General features: G+C 43.3%; 1 protein-coding gene across 1 annotated transcript; it reads left to right on the top strand.

Annotated features, from left to right (window-relative positions):
• Nucleotides 1–574: 574 nt before the first annotated feature.
• On the top strand, nucleotides 575–19,134 carry grm2b (glutamate receptor, metabotropic 2b). Its single transcript, XM_008286046.1, has 5 exons — nucleotides 575–1,084; nucleotides 12,823–13,660; nucleotides 14,300–15,363; nucleotides 18,078–18,270; nucleotides 19,061–19,134. Exons 1-5 carry the CDS (start codon nucleotides 575–577, stop codon nucleotides 19,132–19,134), a joined length of 2,679 nt encoding a protein of 892 aa, XP_008284268.1.
• Nucleotides 19,135–19,713: the final 579 nt, after the last annotated feature.

The raw sequence follows: 19,713 nt of genomic DNA, 5'->3' as shown, positions 1-19,713 counted from the left end.
TTTCAGCCTCTTTACAAAACCGTCTCGGGGTTTAGACTGTCCAATAAAACCATTACTTGTCCGTAGCATTTCTATAGATTGCAATGAGGTGAGAAAAAGCAATGTGGTTCTGGTACGAATCGATAAAAAAAAGATAAGAACCACTTGCGAGAGAAAGTTTATATATAAACTCTTGACCTTTATAGAATTATGTGCCTGGGTATATGGCTGTTTCATATCTGTGAATAAAGCTGTGGGCGAAAACCTAAACAAGGATAATGAAAATCAGTTACAAATGTGCAAATATACCGACTACGAGGCACAAGTGATGCACAGACATACGAACATGTTGTTACTCAGCTCTGCCTCTTCTCCTCTTTTGTTAAATCGTATTTTCTCCCTGTGGATAGATCCTCAGTTTAGCTTCACAATTCTCTCTCAGCTGCTTAAATTACTTTTTTTCTTTCATTCACTCAGGAAATATCAAACATGCTGTACTCGCTCAGAGAAGACCTGAAAGCAATCTGCCTTCAGACTCTGTGAACCTCTGCTCCTCTCTACTTCAACCAGCTAAACCCTGCTACCTGATCCTGCCATGCTGAGTGCGGTGCTCTGCCCCAAGTCGCAGGCCAATTCTGCCCATTATTGGCCTCTTCACATGTTCCTGCTGGAGCTGCTGATACCGGGAGTCCTGCCCAGCATCTCCAGATTACCGCCCGCAGCCAAACGCGAGATCATCATGGACGGGGACTTGGTGATTGGGGGCCTGTTCCCGGTGCACGAAAAAGGTGACGGGATGGAGGACTGTGGGAAGATCAACGAGGAGAGGGGCATCCAGAGACTGGAAGCCATGCTGCTGGCGCTTGATGAGATTAACTCCAGCGATCGCATCCTTCCCGGGCTCCAGCTGGGGGCCCACATCCTGGACACCTGCTCGAAGGACACCTACGCTCTGGAGCAGTCCCTGGACTTTGTCAGGGCCTCTCTCACCAAGGTGCAAGATCCGGGTTTCATCTGCCCCGACGGCTCCAGACCCATCCAGAATGAGGTTCCGCTGGCCATCTCTGGAGTCATTGGAGGATCCTACAGCGATGTGTCTATTCAGGTGAGTGTACCAGTCCGTTTACCTCACGTTTATAGAGCTGCAGCACTGAAATACTGACAAGCAGTCCAACATTCACGCATATGGTGCTAAGATCTTTGAAAAAAACTGGGATGTTGAGGTCATGGTGGGAGATGGGGGGGTTTTGTTGATGACCTGCAATTAAAATTTTACCTATTTATTCCCTGTTTTTCACATTTTCTAACTCTTGCCATGTGTTTTAGTTGTGCAAACCGAATCAAAGCTAACCTTGCTTGGTCATGTTTTACTTGCCATGAACACGACCGCTTCCTTCCCCGGACTGTAAGATTGTTGTAATGTGCAGCGAAAACTAACAATAAAGATAATCCAAATCTCACGTACTTCAAACAAAGTCGTATTGTTTCTATAAGTGTGTAACTATATATGTAGTCCCTTCAGTAAATTGTCTTTTTGCAGTTTCTGTAATTTAGACATTTCTGCAAATGTTTTGCCACCGAACACTTTCATTCCTCTCAGAGAACCCAGACTTTACTCATTAAATCACTCCAGTTATTCATTTATGCTCTCATAAACGGGATAGCTGGCTGGATAAACTCACATCTGCATACAGACTCGCTCACTCCATTCCACAAATTCAGATAATTACTAGAAATTTCTTGCGTCTGCCCTTTCTCTGTTTTCTGAGCGGGAGGACTGAGCCATCAGTAGATTCTGCTTTGGCTGAGGTGAGAATCCACCAGGGATGGTTCTGTTTGAAGCATCAACATTCAGAGAAACATCCATCACTTTGTCAGCGACTTCATTTCCGCCTTGCAAAGAAAATTGACCTTTCACATGCGTATGAAAGGTTGCCAGAGGCAATGCATCTGAGCATAATTAATTAATTCTGATTGCTCTCACACGCCATAATTACAACGATGCACCGGGTGTTAGCGAGACAAAGTGTGTAGGAATAATATGGTTACACTTTCCATTAGCTCCAGATAACAACACATCCACCATATGCAAACACACGCACACGTACACACAGAGATTAAGGTCTGTTCCTCTTTGTGGCAAAGCCTTGGATAAATTATACACATGTAAAGATCACTTTCATTAGCATTAGCGCTGCGGCTACGCCTAATGCATAGTTTAATCACAGAGACCTCATTTGGCCTCACGTACTGTCTGACCCAACGTGTTTGTCATACTTGCACCTGTTACCTGTTTAGTACTTAATTATTCGAGCTAATGGACATTTATTATCCACAACACATATTATTCATCTGAGCTCATAAATGACGACAGCGTTGGTATTTGGGTGTCTTCTCTTTTCTGTGCCACCCAGGTATGTCTGAGTACGAATCGGCCTCAGAAGAACAATAGTGATATTTTTGCCACCGGAAGTTTTTCAGCTTCACACAATGCATTTAGTTTCCTGTGCTCCACATCCGCTTGTAATAAAATCACTATCGTGGTTGACCAGAAATACCACTGGTGGCCCTGCCCCTTCACATATTTTCTCCGGTTGAGACGTGGAACTGTGGGGTACCTGAGATTGGTTTGTTCAAGTGGTGCAATTTAATGACTTTAACACGTTGGTGAAACAGCGAGGATTACCAGTTCTGCTTAATGGGAAAATACACCCCCTAAGGATGGAGTGTTGGCTGGTGGATATATCCTGCTGAAAATACAAAACAACAGCTTTTTATCTTAATAAAACGATATAAAAACAGCATCTTGAAACAACTATTATAGGCTGCAGCCATAAAACAAAACTACTCAGACAATAAAAGTCACACAATAGCGCTGAAATACTAATGAGACAGTTCACACTTGACAATCGGTTGTTTTTCTGCCACACATTTGCTTCACCTGCCCGTCTTTCATTCACAGTTTATATCGAATTGTATCATGTTTTCCTATAAATCTACAGCAAAGAAACCTTGAACTTGGTTTAAGAACAAATGAAGACAGGAGGACACAAGAAAAAAAAAAAACCCTGCTCCTACAAGCCCTTCGAAAGCTCACTAATTAGCACATATTCTGTCATTTGTTTAATCGGAGTCTCGCAGAGTTTATGTGCAGCCTGGTTCAGATATTAAGCTTCTGGCTGCAGCTTCATACATTGCAAACAGATAGAAGTGTGATATTGATCTTTTTCATTTGGCTAACTCGAGAAAAACAAGCCAGTAAATAAGCACATTTTCCAAAATGTCAAATCAATGTTTTAAATAACTTTGAATCCTCTCTGCGGAGTTATAAAAGTCTTTACATCTGAGGTACTGAACCTGTACTTTATTTGTATTTTCTCATATCCCTACACAGTAAGTAATATGGCAAACACTGTTTCTTGAATAAGTTTAGTGCTGCAGCCAGATTCATCCTCAGATACGTTCTTGCTCTGCAGAGATGAATGCGATTCATCTCAGCATGTTAAAGATGAAAGAGGAGTCAGACTGGACCGGACTGAGGATTTCCACCACCGTGTTCTAATCGTCTAAAGCCTCCATTACACTCAGGATTTCCTCTCTTAGAAAGCAGTGAATGATATGGATCTTCCTTGCCTGTAATGCTGATGACGCTTTGACAAAAGAACAGCGTGTTTTTTTTTGTCTCCCTGTGAATGAGTCTTCAGCAGCCGCAGCCACAAAGGCCTCTAAAGGAAACTCTCTGCTTTGGAGTGTTTTTGTATGAATCTGAATACATACCTCGACTGTCACTGTGCTCAACAGCCTCTTTTGTCGGTGCCCTCACTTCCTGGGCGGCATAATGAATCGAGCCGTGAGAGTGTCTCGGAGCCCACGGTGGGATGTTTTTGAGAGGTTACTGGTTAACACAGTCGCTATTTATCCCAGAGGAGCACCTTTTGTTGAGATGAAGGACGTTACAAAACTGAGGAGGACGAGTGCCAGGGACTGTCCTGGGGAACTTTGAGAGGAGCTGCTTTTCCCATCCATGGGGTGCATCTCCATTGGCTGGCCGGCTGGCGGGGATGCGTCCACCTGCATGTGGGGAAGCGGCTGGTGCTGCCCGGGACGGGGTCAAGGACGAGATGTGGTGAAGACGGTGGGAGATGAGCCAGCTTCTCTCCAGCCTCAAACGAGCCGTTCATAATTAGCCCAGCAATATTTGGGAGGCTTTCATCATCGTCTTACTCATCTTGGTGTATTTTGCTGCCCTTGTAGCGTCTCCTCACTATTTAAGTTCCCAGAAAAAAAAAGCTTTTATTGCCATCTGGGATGTTGGCTGTATAGAATCAACCATGAGTGATGACTCAGTCCAAACAGCCTACACAGTTTACAGCTATGAATTGAACCTAGCATTATAAGGAAATAATTAAAAAAAAAAAAAAAAAAAAAGAACAATGAAAGCTTTTTGAACTATTCCCACTCATTTCCTGGACAAATAACACTAAGAGGAGATGCGTCTGTTCAAATCGGCGAGGCGTTCTGCTTTAGTAGCCGCACAAATAAAAAACAGAGATTTGCTCAGAGGCATAAAGTCACAACATGAACTTTATGCAAATATCTTTAGGCGCAAATCCACACAGGGACCGTTGCATGAAACCTTAAATGATTTAAGAACACATGCACACAAAGACGCAGCAATAATCAGCAGCCTCCTTTAAATAAAACATGTAATATTGCAATGCCCACAATTCCCTCTCCTGACAGTCAGAATCCTAAAAATTTAATATCTTATCCTCCAAAAACATCTCCTAAATCCTTTAAGACCATTAGACAAACTGTTGTACCACCGCCGAAGCTGCAGGGACGACCCTCAATAATTTGAGGTTATAAAATCTCTCCTGCCGTATATTGATGTTTAATATTTTTCGGTTTGCTGTGCTTTATTAACTGTGTTGCTGTGGAGGTAGCGGAGAGGGCTCTGTCTTTATTGTGTTCCCGTCTGCACAGTCTGGTGAGAAAAAAAACCTGCTTTGGTGTTAACTTCAAAAGGGTCTTGTTTATCATGTGATATTATATAGTCGAATCCCCCTCCAACTTCTCCACCCGCTGCCGCCGCCGCCTCTCCTCTCCCTGAACCTGTTATTTATGAACTGGAAATTTTAGCACATTTGGAGAACACATCTCAGCTCTCTAATTAGCACATCTGAATGTCATTCAAAGTGAAGAAAACATTGTAATGACTGGAAGGTTGGTTACAGTCAGGACCCGCACGGTTAATAATAACTGCTATCGGTTTCTAGATGCTCTTCTCTTCATCTTGTCTGTCTCAGAGCTGATGCTTGTTTTTTTTTCCCCCCATATGGTATCACAGGTATAAATATTCAGTCTTCATGCAGAACCTGTGGCTGTTATTTAAAAGTTGAGGAGTATGTGACAGCAGCACCGCATTTCAATCTCAATAACAGTAAAAAAAAAAAAAATTACCAGACTTATCAACTTTATTTCATAAGTGCTGGAGGCGAGAAGTGATATCTCAAAGCTTAGCGCTAAGAAGGCGATAAAGAGCAGATGTATCCCTGGATTCAAGAGCAGCTCGAAAGGTTGCGCTTGTGGTGAGTATTGTTTTGCTGGTGGGAGGAAATAATACTGTAGATGTAAGTTTAATGTGAAGAATTGTCTGTTCCTGAAATAGCGCATGCAAGCAAATCAAGACACATTCCTTTCTGCCCGTGCGTTCCCAGCTACACAAGCACTGATATCAGATTTAGATCACAGACATCAGTGACACAGACATGAACACATTTATATATATACGTACATCTGCAGAACTTTAATGCATTTGTGTTGCGATGTTTGTGCAACATGGTCATCTTTAGAAGTTGCACTGGCTCTCTGTGCCATCTTCCTATCAAGTAGGAGGGAAGGTAATGATGGGAACGGTTCTCATGTTCATCACTCGTGAGCGGTCGGACATCTCAAGATGGCAGCTGCCAGTCTTTTTGAGCTACTGCGTCTCACTCATTAGTGGAGATTCCAGCTGTCTTAATCAATAAACCAAGCAAAGCAAAATAGAAAGGCACTAACAGGAGCTGCATCTCTTCAAAGAATATTCACGCTACCTGGCAGCAAATAGTTTGCTTAAAATCTTATTGATGGCTTCTACAGGACTGCAATGTAATAATATTAGGTTGTGTAACAATACAAGCTGCTGTGCTTGTTCAATATCGAGTTATATCTAATAAATCTCAGCAGTTAATTACCTTTAACAACAGGTTTCCGCTTGCTGTTTACACATGTTTGCAGTGTTTATGCCCCGCTTGGCTAATGGCCTCCTACGTCTGGACTTAATGCACAAGCGAAGCAGCATCATCGATCTTCTCATGTCGCTCTGACAAAGAAAGCAAAAAGCATTTCCCCAACATATATGTGGAAATGTTCATTTGTGATAAGTCCTATGCTTATGTGTGGGCAAATCCTTTATATTCCAGTCTCCCAGTCTTCCCATAAAACGAGCCGTTGGGAGGAAGCAAATAAGAAAACTAATCAGAAAGAAATCATCTGCAGGACAGCAGATCTACAATTTAGTTCAATTTTATCTGTACAGCACAGATTCACAGCACAAGTCACATAATAAAGGGAAGACCTCACATTATAATTTTACACAGATGAACCCATCGGATCTGGATGATTCACTTTGAGCGAGCTCTTTGAGAAAGAAATTACTTTCTTTCAACGGGAAGAAAGCTTCGGCAGAAACCGACAAACAACGCATAAGAGGACAATAAGCTGCGGGGAGGTCAGATCAGAAACTGTAGCTCCAGAGCCACAGATACCTGCAGAGAGGACAAAACACAAACTACAGGAGAGAGAAGACACAAAGTTAATGACATGCAGCGGTGGCATATAAATGTTTGGAAAGTGAAAGAGAGGCGAGCGGAGGAGAGGTGCTCGGAGCATCGTGGGAGGTCATCAGGCGGTTTGCTCTATAGCTGCATAACTAAAGGATGGTTCAGGGTCACCTCAGTCGGCTGTGAGCTTTATCAAGAGGGAAAAGTTTGAGGCTTAATTTGAAAAGTAGAAAAGGAGTTGGAGACTCTAGGACAGGCTTTCAAGCTGTATTTGCCAGCTGTTTTATAAGATACGCCTATAAAATCGAATGCAATTCAAGCTCTGCCGTGAATTCTCCTTTTATGAAAACTGCTTTTGTTCACATTGTCCAAAAGGTGACGGCTGTAGTGGGAGGTGGTGGTGAAATGGACTTTTAAAAGTGATTCTGATATTTGGTTACATATATAAGTGGAGTGAGTTAAACGTATGGCACAGCTGTTGTATTAGATTGCATTGCTGCTGTAGATGTGGTACCGCTGGGAGCTTTCTTCCATGGCAGCGAGTGTAAATACAAAAAAAAAAAAAAAAGTGTTGAGATGAACTTGGAGCTGAAAAATCAGTCGGCAGAAACAAATGCAAACGAGCAAGTGCGTCAGAGGTGTTCAGCGCCGCGAAGTTCGTTCCAATTTCCAAATTGGAGGAATAAGTCTTGGAAGGAGAGAGACACGGCAGCCGTCGTCAGGAATACCAAGTTCATACTGGAGCCTTGGGTTTGCCTCAGACGGAGAACAGCAGAGATCCAAGTGCAGGAAATGCATCTTTAGTTTAAGACGTATGTGTTTGATGCCGCACAATCAATTAAATCACATCTCCCCAGCAGAGCAGCAGCGTTTAGCCTCGACGCTGCTTCCTCTCAGCTTGGATCAAAGTTTAGGCTGCTGCATACATTAAAGCTGTGCAAACCGTTCGCTGCCTTTTTCACCGATGTTGTGACACGCAGGCCATTAATTAAATTCGAATGACTGGAATTAAAAATGCTATCAGAACATCCTGACTGATTCTAATCTGCATACGAACTGATGCAGCTTCGTATAGAACTAGAGTTGTTTCTCTGAACTGGGGATGTATGATTTCCCCTTTTTGCTTTTGGTATTTTGAAAGCTGCAGAACAAATACACTCATTTAACTCTATGAATTTAACTATTGTGTATTTGAATTCATTTTTCTGCAGAAACGAGATAATTAATATAATGAATTAACACTATTTATTTTGTATTAAAGGTTCTGAAATCAGTCGTAACGGTCACATTATACTAATACAGTTCAGATGCATGATGTGTTTGTGGATTCTCGGTGCACTGTACATCCGGAGTTCACTCTGCATGTCATCCACTGTATCCACTCCGGGGCTCGGCTTGACAGGGACCTCGGGGACACACAGATGGACTTTCCATGTTGAACAACATCATGACAGACACATGAGTAAGACGCTGCCTCTGTTTCAGATGCCTCTTGTCTTTCTTTACTGCCTCTTCAGGAACGCCAGGCTGGAATCCCCATAATGCTTCTCCTCATAGTGAATCTCATACGCAGCACATCCAGCTTATTAACTGTAAAGCCAGCTGCAGGAGAGTTTTCATATTTATTGTATATTTAAGTCCAAAAAATACGATGCAAGGAGCTTTAAATTTGATCTGTATACAGTCTGTTTTGTTCTATCGATCATGTTACTGTGATATTGACTGAACAGATATTAACGCAAGTGCAGCTACACGTTGACCTCTCCTTAAAATGTTAGCGCTTGCTGCCGTTTTCCCACTTTGTTGTTCATCTATGTTTTATTATATACTTATATAACATGGTATAGAATCACAACGCACTGCTGACTGTAAATATTACATTATATGTTGTTACATACATCTGCTGGAAAGCACAGGGAGGAGTAAAACCAAAGGAGAGAGAATGATCAAGGAACCCATAAAGGGATCCTTATGTATGTTTTTTTTTTTTCTTGGCCAAAGATATAGGATAATTATTTTTTAAACTAGACTTTAAGGAAAACAGACATGTGTGATTTCATTTTCCTGAAATGTAGTGACACAATATGAGTTAAGTTGCTTAAAAACCTTCCGAATTAAGCGCAAAAGATACCAGATTAGATTCCTAATAAAAACAATTCTTGTATAATTCATTCATCAATGAAAGCAAACAAGCCACTGAAATAAACAACAATCACCAAAACGTATTTTTAAAAACATACAAAGGCATACAGTGTTTTTACAGTAACGTTAGTCTGTGTGTAAAATGTTAGTCAGTGAATATGACGAAGCATGTGCTTTATTATCGCCTGCAGTTCTGCAAAGAGTCTGACTGGACAGTTTGTGTTTAACTGAGCACTCAGAACTTCTACTTTATGAGGAAACTTTGCAAAAAAAACAGTCTCTGCTCAACTAATGAACCTCCTAAATAATATCGTCAGAACAAGACCGAAGCTGCATAACTTCCTCCCATAATCACGACGATATATTAAAGATAAATTCTAATGAGGTTATTAATCTCATTATGCAGCAATTTGCAAATATTCCAATTCTTTAATGCCATTGTACTTATATGACAAATGGACACTGTTCATTTCTACATCTTTACCGAGTGTTAATTCAAAGAAGATTGCTTTGTGTAGTTAATATTAAAATGCATGCAAGAGGTTGCCTTAAAATCTGATCACATCACCTCATACGAGGAGGCAGCGTGTGAAGACGCCTCCATCATGCATTATTTTTGAGTTTCTGCGGTCAGAGCTATGTCTCATTTGGGGACTACTTTTGGGTTTTAAACCAGTGGACCGTGAAGAGCATCTAATTGGAGCCTCTTTTTTTATTTATCTAATTTTTTTTAATAACTGCACTTGTAAACCAAACAAGTTAAAGCAGTTTGGGTCATCACTAGGGCTGAAGTTAAAGTCTAGAGTTACAGGTTGTGGATAGAGTTCGTATGAATCTCGAATGAATTAGAGCCAGTAAACATGTGGACAGAACTGCCTGCAGACTGTGCTGTCCTCCAAAGCAGTGGGCTGGTTGGGAAATTGAAAGCGAGTGTAGAATGTTTGGATCGTCGTGCACTGAGAGTAAATTTACAGTAGATGCTCCTGAGCCAGTACTGTGGGTGTTCTTATCTGACTGAGAGGGAAACACGGCATGAGGACGAGCAGACGGTTACTGTCACATACTCCAGTGCCGTCCTGAGAGCTGCGCTGTCAAGCTTCTTCAGGAATCTATCGATGAAGGCCAACTGTCTGGCTGAAAAGCCTGCAAGTGGAAAGTACCTTATTACCATGCAAGTGACTGACTGACTGACTCAGAGTGGCTGCTGGCACGTTACACTGCTGCATCAATAATAAATAAATATGAAATAAAAGAAGTAAATACTGTGCCAGGCAATAGAAATTCAATCAGTGGATCTAATCAGGCTTCCCCCACGCATTAACAACAGACGTCACATCTCTCTGTAGGTAATTTCATGAGACCTCTGCCCTATATATTCTACTGGAAACAGCGTGGAGGGCGACCGCCGAGTGCAGCCCGCTTGTCTAAATACATCATATTTACTCCATTCATCCCCTCAAGAGCTCGTGGTGTGCCCGTCTTTTCTGCTGCTTCTTGTCTTTGGGGTGTTTTTCGCTAAAGCAGTTTAAGCGCAGGGCCGTTCGCAGATCAGGGTTAATGTCAGTGATTTCTGAGGCAAAACAGAATGTGTTTGCATCGCATTTACAAAGTCAAGTAGACTCCCCTGCTTCAGTCCAGTAATGTATATTAAAATGCTCCACTTTGTGTCTGAAGGCGGAACAATGCAAAGGTGAGCGTGTCTGGAGGAGCGAGTTGTGCAATTAGCCACGAAAACTCCGGAAAGGAGGAAAAAAAAGTAAACAAGTCTACAGTACTGGTGGCTTACTGAAATGCTAATGACACTATTACCATGCTGATGTTATTCACGTGTATTTGTTAACTATCTTAGTTTAATGTGTTCGTGGACTAAATGCTTGATTTCTCATTTTCATATTAAATTGTCTGAACCATTTTTTTTCTAGATTCTGGTTTGTGTTTTTATAATAACAACAACAATAATAACAATTACTATAATAATTCTCATTTTTTTGTGAATGTTTAACCAACATGTTTGTTTTTTTGTTGATTTATTGATGTCTGCATGCAGTATTCATGTTTTGACTGCCATTAGTTTGGTGATGAAGTAATACTGAGCCAAATATTTGGCCCGATGGTGGCACTAAATGGGGGCATTAAATTTCATGTCAGTGCATCCAGTGGTTTTTGACTTAAGTGACCGACCTACAGCCCAACCAGCCACCATCATGGCTGCTGAGTAAAATATTCAGTAAACAGATCATATGCAGAATATTGGGACTGAAGTTTAGTATATCAAATTGAAATCTCAGTTTTAGTACTCGTGGGCTGTAATGGGTACGCTGGAGGAGAGGATTGTGCTTTTAATGGGACTTAGTGTGAGTGTAGAAGGTTCCAATTACATCCATGGAGATGCCATTGTTTGGAAAGCCTCCAGGCATACAATGATGCCCGAGGGAGGAGGCAGTCATTTTGAAGCCCATGGGTATTCGCTAATCACCGCTGTGCCTCATGAGGAATCCTGCAAAAAATGACAAGTTTTCGCTGCCTCTCTGTCACAGCTCCATAATGCTGTGTGGGGAAATAACTGCCATGATTTTTTTGTGTTGTGACTACAACACAATCATTTCAGCGGGCCTGCGTTCAACACAGATGCCACGCTGAGTTTTCAGTCAAAGATTATCGTCCGCCCCTGGTGAACCCAGCACCACCGGCAATCATCTCTGTGTGGAAATCAATATATTTGTGCGGGATGGGCGGGCGTCGTAACTTCTGGCAACAATTTTTCATGAGTCTTAAATGAGTTGACAGAACGGCTTTAGCTGGAGAAAACAGCAAAACACGCTGCTAAAATTCTTATCTCGGTGCCATTGTTGCCGTCGTTATCGGGCGCTATCAGTGAAGGGATTTGTGGCACTCGCTGCTGGTGATGTGGATCCCTGACAGAGTAAACAGTTTGAGATAGAGAAGCATCGAATTGTCGCTGTTTCCGCTGCCAGTCTCTGCTGTAGAGCTGAAAAAGACAATCAGGCAGCGGGTCTACACTTGAATGCCTCCACTTCACCTAACAGATGGATATCCTCAAATTAAAAAGTAAAAAGACTTCAAAAGAAGTGTTTTGATGAAAGGGCAAAATTTAGAGCATCACAAAAGCAAAATGGCCTTACTGCACTCAAATTGGATTGGCATCAATGGGGCTATTAGAAACACAAGAACAGCAATGCCATGGAAAAGAATCTGTTATTCTGGCGCTGTTAAATCAGCAGTAATTAATATTTTCATAATTAAAAATGGATAAAATGGATGTGTAGATTTGCTCAAAGTGATGAACCACCCATTAGGCACAGCAAAGGCACCAGTGTGATCGCTATTCTAAGACTGTTAGTTAAACCAACTAGTTTAGGCAGCACGGCAGTGTGCAAACTTTATCCAACTTAGGAGAAATCCACTCGCAGGAATTTTCACATCATCACTGACAACAACTGACCAACTATTATGACTGACATTCCTAAATTAGGGCTGCAAGGTGGCTCAGTGGTGAGCACTGTTGCCTCGCAGCGAGAAGGTTTGCGTCCCGGTGAGGACACCCGGGATCCATGTTCTCCCCGTGCAGCGTGGGTTCCCTCCAGGTTCTCCGGCTTCCTCCCACAGTCCAGAAACATGTTGAGGTTAATTGGTGATTCTAAATTGTCCATAGGTGTGAATGTGAGGGTGCTTGGTTGTCTGTCTCTAAGTGTAGCCCTGTGACAGACTGGTGACCTGTCCAGGTGAACCTGCCTTCACCCTCAGTCAGCTGGGATAGACTCCAGCCCCCCATGACCCCAGTGAGGATTAATCGGTGTATAGATAATGGATGGATGGATTCCTAAATTAACCTATGGTATATCTCTTTCTCCAGGTGGCCAACCTTCTGCGATTGTTCCAGATCCCTCAGATCAGCTATGCCTCCACTAGTGCAAAGCTCAGCGATAAGACCCGTTACGACTACTTCGCCCGCACCGTGCCCCCTGACTTCTATCAAGCCAAGGCCATGGCTGAGATCCTGCGTTACTTTAACTGGACCTACGTGTCGACGGTGGCGTCAGAGGGGGACTATGGCGAGACCGGCATCGACGCCTTCCAGCAGGAGGCCCGGACTCGCCAAATCTGCATCGCCACTTCAGCCAAAGTGAGCCGCTCCATGAACCGCCAGGGCTACGAGAACGTGATCCGCTCCCTGCAGCAGAAGTCCAACGCCAAGGTGGTGATCCTGTTCACCCGCAGCGAGGACGCCCGCGAGCTGCTGGTGGCTGCCGCTCGGATGAACGTCTCCCTCACCTGGGTGGCAAGTGACGGATGGGGAGCGCAGGAGAGCGTGGTGCGGGGCAGCGAGGCCGCAGCAGACGGAGCTTTCACCATCGAACTGGCCTCCTACCCGGTCAGAGAGTTTGAAGACTACTTCACCAAACTGAACCCGTACACCAACACAAGGAACCCGTGGTTCAAGGAGTTCTGGGAGCACCGGTTCGACTGCAGCCTCCAGGAGCACGGCTGCAGCGAGCACAGCTTGAGAGATGGAACTTTCGAGCAGGAGTCCAAGATCATGTTTGTGGTGAACGCGGTCTACGCCATGGCCTACGCTCTGCACAACATGAGGCAAGCAGTGTGCTCCAACACATCCAAGGTCTGCGACGCCATGAAACCAGGTAACGGCAAACGGTTCTACAAGGAGTTCATCCTGAAGACCAAGTTTGAAGGTGAGTGCAGTAATAAAAGTAAACACATGGCATCAAATGTTTCAACAAGATAGAAGGAAGTGCCTGTGCTGTGAGGTTTTAAATAGCTGGAAATAGGATTCACTTCACTGTGAATGCTTTAATATAAAGCAAATGGGGGTTGCAAATAAGCATGACACAGGATTTAGACTTCAAATGGTTTCCTCTGTAGAGCCAAAAAAGACTTTGTAATTATTCAATTAGCAAAAATAATCCATGAATTAATATGGGGGGAATCAGTGGGAGGGGAACCTATCTAGAACATACTATTCTGAGAGTACCAGATAAAGGCTGGATGAATAACGCTCACATTCAGATCGACTGAATTGGTAGGACACCAGCATGTTTTATGTGACAGCATGTTGATTTTTTTATGTATTAATAAAAACACTGAAGACAACACAGTACCATTACTTGCACTGTGTTATACTTTCTAGTTTTCTAGATTTCCTTATTCCACATAACAAATTTGTTACAGAAATTACTACTAAATAATAGTACAATTAAGGTTTTTTTTATGATTATTCTATTATCCTTGTCAATGTATATTTCTGAATTATATTTTGCAAATCCTTAATAGCACCGTTAAATCAACACTGCTGTATTTTTGCTTCCTACCAGCTCCATTCAAACCCGCCGACACGGAGAACATGGTGCGCTTTGACTCCGTCGGCGACGGCATCAGCCGCTACAACATCTTTCATTATCACAAGGAAGACGGGAAGTTCATCTACAGGAAGGTGGGTTACTGGGACCAAAACCTGACCCTGAACACCACCATGGTGCCCTGGCGTGGCCTCATGCCGCCGACCTCCCAGTGCAGCGACCCCTGCAAGAAGAACGAGGTGAAGAGCATGCAGCCTGGAGACGTGTGCTGCTGGATCTGTATCCCCTGTCAGCCCTACCAGTACCTGCAGGATGAGTTCACCTGTGCCGACTGCAGCTTCGGTCAGTGGCCTCTGGCTAACTTGACTGGCTGCTATGATCTGCCTGAAGAGTACATACGGTGGGAAGACGCCTGGGCTATCGGGCCGGTCACCATCTCCTGCCTCGGCATACTGTGCACCCTGTCAGTGGTGGGCCTGTTCCTCAAGAACAATGAGACGCCTGTGGTCAAAGCAAGTGGCCGCGAGCTCTCCTACATCCTCTTGCTGGGCGTGCTCATGTGCTACAGCATGACCTTCATCTACATCGCCAAACCGTCCACTGCTGTCTGCACCCTGCGCAGACTCGGCCTGGGCACCTCGTTTGCGGTGTGCTACTCTGCCCTGCTCACCAAGACCAACCGCATCGCTCGTATCTTCAGCGGGGTGAAGGACGGAGCTCAGCGGCCGCGCTTCATCAGTCCGGCCTCCCAAGTAGCGATCTGCGGCGCTCTCATCTCCTGCCAGCTACTGGTGGCTGTTATCTGGCTGCTGGTGGAGGTGCCGGGGGTTCGGAAGGAGGTGGGCCCAGAGAGGAGAGACGTGGTGACCCTCAAGTGCAACAGCAAGGACTCCAGCATGCTCATGTCGCTCACCTACAACTGCATCCTCATCATCCTCTGCACCGTCTACGCTTTCAAGACAAGAAAGTGCCCCGAAAACTTCAATGAGGCCAAGTTCATTGGGTTCACCATGTACACCACCTGCATCATCTGGCTCGCCTTCCAGCCTATCTTCTACGTCACTGCCAGCGACTACAGGGTAACTACCCATGAGTTTCTTTTTTCTTAAGCAAATTGAGTCTTTCTGACTTATAGTTCTAAAACCTTCTCAGACCCACTGACGTGGAATAATGTAAATAAAGTCTATAAATGACTGCCCCTTGTGTGTTTACCATTCCTGAAGAAGAAGGTGTCACTTTCACATTCCATTTGATCACCATCACCCAGACTCATGAAAGAGCAAGCTTTCTTTTAATGTGGGCTGAAGGATCTTTCAAGACGAGAACAAAGACTCTGGAGACAGATCAGGCCTGAATATACTGATAGAAATAATTAATGACAGTCAAACCGATTCATTGAATCACGGCGTTGCTAAATGCTTAATGACACTTCAGGTGCGAGGAGGGGAAGTTTGGAGATTTATAACACTTTCTGTTTTTAAATACATCACATCTGGCCCAGTGTAGTGAACTCGCTGTGTGCTAAATGTGAGCAGGGATGCTGAGTGTTTGGTCATTTTGTGGCACTGCCTCCATAGTGCTCATGTATCTGCCGCAGAGTCGTCACGTGGAGATAAAGATTTGCAGCCTTTAGGTTTTACACAAATCGCTAAAAGCTAAATTTAGCTTGCGTCACACAAATGACAAGGAATAAATGAGCTGCATATGCATCCTGAACTCGTTAGCGCTGTGATGCTACAGCGGGCCACGGATGAGAATATGCAATTTTATTTATAGCTGCGAGTACAAATTAATCTATTTCTCTGCACAGTGTGAAGCAAGACAAGTAAGACAAAGCACACAACTGACAGAGCATGTAAGTTATGAGTGCCGGTGCCTTAGGCGGACCCAAGGCTACTGCCACAGCATTTTGGTCAAGGTGTGTGCAGCACAGTCTTTGTTGTGCAAACAGATGGGGGGAGGTCTGGGATCACACAGGCTCTGTATCATCACGAGGCACCTCAGGCTTTTCATGTCTGTAGTGATCAGCTTCCCTGGCACCCAAATCATGAACCGAACACCTCCTCGCCCGATCCTCGGTAGAATTTAAAAGACCAGCTGAAGGTTGTAGAAAATAAGGTTTCACAGTGGCGAGGCGGCGCACGGGGTAACTGTAAGAATGAGAAGTTTGGCACTGCAGCCGAGACCTTGATGCTTTGGTTCTGTGTGACAACAATAATAATGGCTGTGGGTTCAGTAGCCACATTTCAAATTAGGGCCGGATAGCACAAAGATATTCTAATGAGAGAGTAGCCTTGATGCCCAGTGAATCATGATGAACTGAAGGCTTTCACAGATAAATACCAATATTCTGTTATGTTCGGAAGCTGTGAATTATAAAGGATTTGCATCACATCTTCCTTCTATTCTTGATTCGACGTTAATAGTATGGACGTAGTCAGTTCCTGTAGGATGTGTTCTTTACATTGGATAATAAAATATGAATATCTTTATTGTTGAATAGGTTTTTCAATTATAAATTGCAGTGAAAGGAAAATACAGACTTAAAATAAAATGCAGTTAAATCCAACTCTAATGCAAATGTCTATTTTAAAAAGAGGCTACAAAGATTTAATAATAAAATGCATCATACTGATACGGGAAAACATTCAAAAAGTAACTCCGTATTGAATCGAGTATAAAGTGTAACCTCATTCTCTTTGATGCCAGTTTAAAAGAAGACACACAGTAGGGTTCACAAGACACCGCCGCGTCTACGATCTGCGCTTTCTAATTATTTGTGTGAACTGCTAAAAGGACATAGAAAGACATCTTTATGGCTCGGACAGAGCGACACCACCAGCGGTCCGGCTTCATTTGTTTCAGCTCTTTTTTGAAGGTAAAGTGCGAGCTGTTGTTGCGTGGTATGTTTGGGAGGGATTTCACTTCATGCTGTGGTTCTGCAAATAGAAGTTCCTGGACTGCAGGGGTAACCAGTGGGGTGGGAAGAGATGGAGCTCAGGAAGATGACCCCAGCAGTCAGCTCACATTAGCAGCTGAAATATGACTAACAAGGGCCTGACTTTCCAGGACAGCCAGCTGTGCTTTTCCCATATTCTTCTTCTTGTCCTCATATTCATGCACATACAAATGCACAATTAGAATTGCTAAGACTGAAAAACTCACACTCATATCCATAATTGAAAATGGAAATGTGGCTAATAATGCAAGAATAATAACTATATGGCACATGAAAGGGCATAAGACTGTTTTTGATAAGACTGCAGCAATATTTATTTGAAACTTGGCATTATGGAAACACGGTTAAATAAGCTATTGTTTGTTAACTCCATAACGTCAGTGTTTTGATTACAGGTTGCTGTTTTCTTTACACTTTAGTGATCATCAAAACTGCTCCAGATTAACCCTCTGGTAATCAGCTCACTGATTAATCCATCTATAAGCAGTATTTGACACGGCGGTTTATTGCTGAGTGACTCTTGGAAAAGAGGGAAAGTGACAGATTGGTTAAATGATTTGAGGATAACCACAGAAGGGTCGAGTGGGAAAACCGCTGATTGGATTAAAGGTTTGGAAAGAAACCTGAGCAGGAAATTAAAATAAAAAAATAAAAAAAAGAAGGTGAGTGAGCTGATCTGATCAAAGGCGGTTGAGTGTGTGTGCATGTGAGGCGCGCTGGGGCCAGGTGGCCTTTGAACAAACTTCATTAGTCCTTTTGAAGACAAAAGGCAAAAAAAAAAAATCCAAGTGCAGGACTGATGTATTCATCATCACACACTGTCTGCGTTCGCAGGTGCAGACCACCACCATGTGCATCTCCGTCAGTCTGAGCGGTTCGGTGGTTCTCGGCTGCCTCTTCGCCCCCAAGATCCACATCATCCTGTTTCAGCCCCAGAAAAATGTGACCACGCTCAGAGTCACGGCCAACCGCTTCAGTGCCACGGTGTCTACGTCTGCGTCCGCTCCCAGCTCCAGCTACTCAAAAGGTACATCCACTAAACTGGATCTAGAAGGTGGTGTTTAAGTTCACACACACTCACACACTTCAAAAGCTTTCCTGTAAAACACAATCAGAATGACAGACTAAAGTTCTGCCATGTCTTGCATTTATTTCAGTTTTTCTGTTTCTATACTTATTCAAGTACAGAAACTTGATAATTAAAATTCAACAATATGAAAAGTTTCTCTCTGCTTGTTTCTGTGGTTTTACATCAGCATGACTGAGCAATTAACATCCAGCCATTCTGTTTATTTCCGTGCTGGATAAGAGTCTTATCTGAAGCTAATTAATAAACGGACTATATTCCTAAATATACGAGGCACATTACGTTTAGAGTTTCCTTGGAAAGCAGCTTTCAGCCCTGCCTATAGCTGCTGCATTAGCTTATTTACCTGTTATCTCTCCCCCCGGCATGGGGCTGATTTCTGCTTTCTGAAAAGGAATATTTGATGTAAGGACAGAGACACATTCAGAGTTTTTTGCTTGAGTGAAGGCTGTAATACAACCATGAAAAAAACCCTCTCAAAGCCATACATTTTTCATTATTAGGTTTCTGCAGACAGTGAATTTACGACTCTGTGTTCTGTGTATAAAACCTTGATCACCAAATAGCTGCCACAGATTAACATAACATCATGGAAGTATCTCCAGATTCCACTTTGAGACTCGGTGCTTCATGCTTTCTGCTTCCACGGTTCCTTCCTTTATCTCTGGTTTCATTTCCTATCAGGGGAAAACTCTCGCCTGTCCAACATCACTGCTTTTTATTCCCTCAGGATCAGCCTCCAACTACGTGCCGGCGGTTTGCAACGGCCGCGAGGTGGTGGACTCCACGACGTCGTCTTTGTGAGAAAAAGGTTCCTCTGTAAGCTCAAGAGGCCGTCCCGTCATCAGTCACGCTTCCATCAAACAGGGCTGTGTAGGACGGAGCCCCCTTCATGCCATCTAACGTGTTGCAGAGAGATAACTCTGTCAGGGTAGACTGACTGTCAGTGGCGAGGGTAACTCTAACTGTGAAAGCTAAATGATGTTCCCACAGCGAGCAGTATGTATCAACTGTAAAGCCTTTTTGTATAGATTTAATATGCTGTGATCTCCTCGGTTTACAGATAGATGTGATTTAATGCACCGTGCCTTGTCCTAAAGAGTCTTGTTGTCAAATGGGTGGTTGTGAAGCAATAGTGTTATACAAAAAAAAACAAAAAACAAAAGGCTGTTCTTATCTTGTCCTTACAGTGCTGTGAATATATCCAAATGTTTTAGACATTGACAAAAAGAAAAAAAAAAAAGAAAAAAAAAATGCTTTGACATAAATTTAGTCCTTCTGTTAAACAAAATGTGTGACTAACCATAGTGACCGTGGTGAAAACTAGGCAACTAGACAATATACAGGACGTGTGTTACTGTAGACTGGTACAACAGTGTGTGC

The sequence above is a fragment of the Stegastes partitus genome, unplaced genomic scaffold (assembly GCF_000690725.1).
Source record: "Stegastes partitus isolate 25-593 unplaced genomic scaffold, Stegastes_partitus-1.0.2 Scaffold10, whole genome shotgun sequence".
NCBI classification, from domain to species: Eukaryota; Metazoa; Chordata; class Actinopteri; family Pomacentridae; genus Stegastes; species Stegastes partitus.
Note: the sequence above shows the minus strand (reverse complement) of the source record. Positions and strands in the feature narration are given on the sequence as shown.

Bases quoted from the DNA above. Each gene is read 5' to 3' on its own strand.
- grm2b (XM_008286046.1), top strand. From the start codon at position 575: ATGCTGAGTGCGGTGCTCTGCCCCAAGTCGCAGGCCAATTCTGCCCAT. The intron at 15,364-18,077 runs GTAACTACCCAT...CTGCGTTCGCAG, and splicing joins TCACTGCCAGCGACTACAGG to GTGCAGACCACCACCATGTG. The intron at 18,271-19,060 runs GTACATCCACTA...TTATTCCCTCAG, and splicing joins CAGCTCCAGCTACTCAAAAG to GATCAGCCTCCAACTACGTG.